We start from the raw sequence: 2,898 nt of genomic DNA, 5'->3' as shown, positions 1-2,898 counted from the left end.
TAGTCTGGTATTCCCATCTCTTTCAGAATTTTCCACAGTTTATTGTGATCCACACAGTCAAAGGCTTTGGCATAGTCAAAAAAGCAGAAATAGATGTTTTTCTGGAACTCTCTTGCTTTTTCCATGATTCAGCAGATGTTGGCAATTTGATATCTGGTTCCTCTGCCTTTTCTAAAACCAGCTTGAACATCAGGGAGTTCATGGTTCACGTATTGCTGAACATATGGCATATCAGCTCTCTAGTCATCTATTTCCTCTCAATTACTGTGACCTCAAGAAGAAGGGGATGACCGAGGATGAGATGGCTGGATGGCTTCACTGACTCGATGGACGCGAGTCTGAGTGAACTCCGGGAGTTTGTGATGGACAGGGAGGCCTGGCGTGCTGCGATTCATGGGGTCAGAAAGAGTCCGACACGACTGAGCGACTGAACTGAACTGAACAAGTAGAGAAATTATTTATACCTAAGAATTTTTTTAGGGCAAAGGGTACATCAAAATTCAATAAATATTGAATTGATAAAAAAATTCTCACTAAAGCACATATAACAAAATATTAAATTTACTCATGTTTATTTTCTTACAGTTTTCTTATAAAAAGGGAGGACATCCAAAAGTAATTTATCAGATTAATAAATATTCAAATGATGGGGAAATATAATTATTCAAGTCAGAGAAACCATGAAATAAATTCATTTAGCTTCTGGGCAATTAAAAGTTACTTACATTTCACCCTTCAGACTGTGCACTGCAGAGTGATTCTCTCACTAACAGTTCACAAAGATTTCCTCAGTAAATATGATATTTTGTTTGCTTATTACATTAGATTGTGCTACCTCTACCAAGTACTTTTATATCCACAGAGCACATGTTACTAACGCAAGCATAATGAAGATGAAGCACTGAGAAAGTCATTCCATTCTTGAACAAAACAGGCAAACCATAGTGCAAATGTACTTTTCAGCTGTAAGTACATGGAATTCTAATAAATGAAAACTTTATGATTAAATATTTCTAAGATCAATGGGTACAACTTTTTAATCAGTTGCTTCCCCAAGTTGTTATAATTCCCAGGACTTTCATTTACATCACTGTAAAAATAGATTTAAAGTATCTTTTCTCTAGGCTCTTTCTCAGAGCTTCTTTGACATCTTTGTTCCTCAGAGGGTAAATCAAAGGATTCAACATAGGAGTGACTAGGGTGTAACATAAGGAAGCTACTTTACTCAACTCAGGAAATGTATCAGGAGTGAGATACATAAAAAATACAGCACCATACAGTACACTCACAACTCCTAGGTGAGAGCTGCAAGTGGAGAAGACTTTCTTTCGCCCCTCAGTGGAGCGTATTTTGAGAACTGTGGATACAATATATATATAAGACACAATAATGACAATTATGGTAGGCAAAATGATAATGCTGCATAAGAAAAAAGAAACCAACTTATGAATATAGAGATCAGAACAAGAAATCTTCTGAAGTGGATGGTCATCACAGTAAAAATGGTAAATGGTCTGAGATGCACAAAAGGATAAAGTAAGTGTCATGCTGGTTTGAAGAACTGAGGTGACGCAGCCACAAAAATAGGAAGCAGCCACCAACTGAACACAGAGACGTGCTGACATCTGGACAGAGTAGAGGAGTGGGTTGCAGATGGCAATGAAGCGGTCATAAGCCATGGCTGCCAGGAGAAAGCCCTCGGTCACAATGAAGAGGGCGAAGAGAAAGAGCTGGGTCACACAGCCTGCAAATGAGATGGACTTGCTCTCAGACCAGAAGTTCATCATCGCCTTGGGTGCAATAACAGAAGAATAGAAGAGATCAACGAAGGAGAGGTTGCCTAGGAAGAAATACATTGGTGTGTTCAGCCGGGGGTCAGTCATAATAATGACCATCATGCCAATACTTCCTAGAAGGGTCATGGTGTAGATAAGTAGAAATAGCAGGAAGAGGAGAATGTGGAGCTCTGCGCGGAACCTGAAGCCGACAAGAATGAAGTCAGTCACTTCTGAGTGGTTGCTTGTTCCCCTGTCACCCATGGCAGACAACTGCTGAGAGGCAGAAGGCAAAAGAAATGAAATTGTGACTTTGAGTCATCAATTCATCAGTACTCTTTTAAATGTAGCTATACATTATTTACTTATTAATGAGAAAAGGTATACAAAACAATTTTAACATCAATAAAATGCATGAATTTGGATTTGGATATTACTAAACTTCAGGAATTGTTATTCTATTAAGCAATGAAAGAAGTTATTTGGTTATTTTATTTAAATCATACATTGGCAAGGATTTCTGTAAGAAATTAGCGTATTTTATTGTCTAAGATCACTCACTTTCTGAATTTCTATTCTTACTATATTTATTGTTGAAAATTATCTTATCCAAATTAGGAGTATTACATCTTATCTAAAATAAGCATATTGCATGTAATCTCTATGGTGTTTATAGCCATTATGATAGCTAAGTCAGTATTTGCGTCATTACATGAGTATTAAAAATATTTGAAATATTTTTATTTTATTTTACCTCAATATATTTAGTTTCCATTGTTATTGGAACCATCTTTGAAAACAATGTAATTAGACAATATTGGTATGTTAAGTAAAATAAAAAAGCACTAAGAGTAGATAAAGTTCTCTAATTCTACTACTAAACATATGTTCCTTTTCTCATATCAAAGTCATTCCCTCAAATACATGAATTTTAATTGCTTCATTACAAGTGTTGAACTTCCATTAACAGTTATTTAATTTAAAATAATGTCATAATTACTTGGCCCGCTCTTTAAAAGCTAAGAGAGAAGCTGGTGAATATTCCAATGCTTATACTGCAATGAACAACTTTCTACCAAGGTTGCATCAATTCAAGAGATCCTACTCTTTAGACAAAGAAAGT

General features: G+C 35.9%; 1 protein-coding gene across 1 annotated transcript; it reads right to left on the bottom strand.

The window, feature by feature from the left end:
* Positions 1 to 1,082: 1,082 nt before the first annotated feature.
* Positions 1,083 to 2,069, bottom strand: LOC128048528 (olfactory receptor 9K2-like). Its single transcript, XM_052640931.1, has one exon. The coding sequence runs from the start codon at positions 2,037 to 2,039 to the stop codon at positions 1,083 to 1,085; it is 957 nt and encodes a 318-aa protein (XP_052496891.1). The 5' UTR covers positions 2,040 to 2,069.
* Between the last annotated feature and the right edge of the window lie 829 nt (positions 2,070 to 2,898).

This window comes from Budorcas taxicolor, chromosome 5 (assembly GCF_023091745.1).
Source record: "Budorcas taxicolor isolate Tak-1 chromosome 5, Takin1.1, whole genome shotgun sequence".
In the NCBI taxonomy this organism is placed as follows: domain Eukaryota; kingdom Metazoa; phylum Chordata; class Mammalia; order Artiodactyla; family Bovidae; genus Budorcas; species Budorcas taxicolor.
Note: the sequence above shows the minus strand (reverse complement) of the source record. Positions and strands in the feature narration are given on the sequence as shown.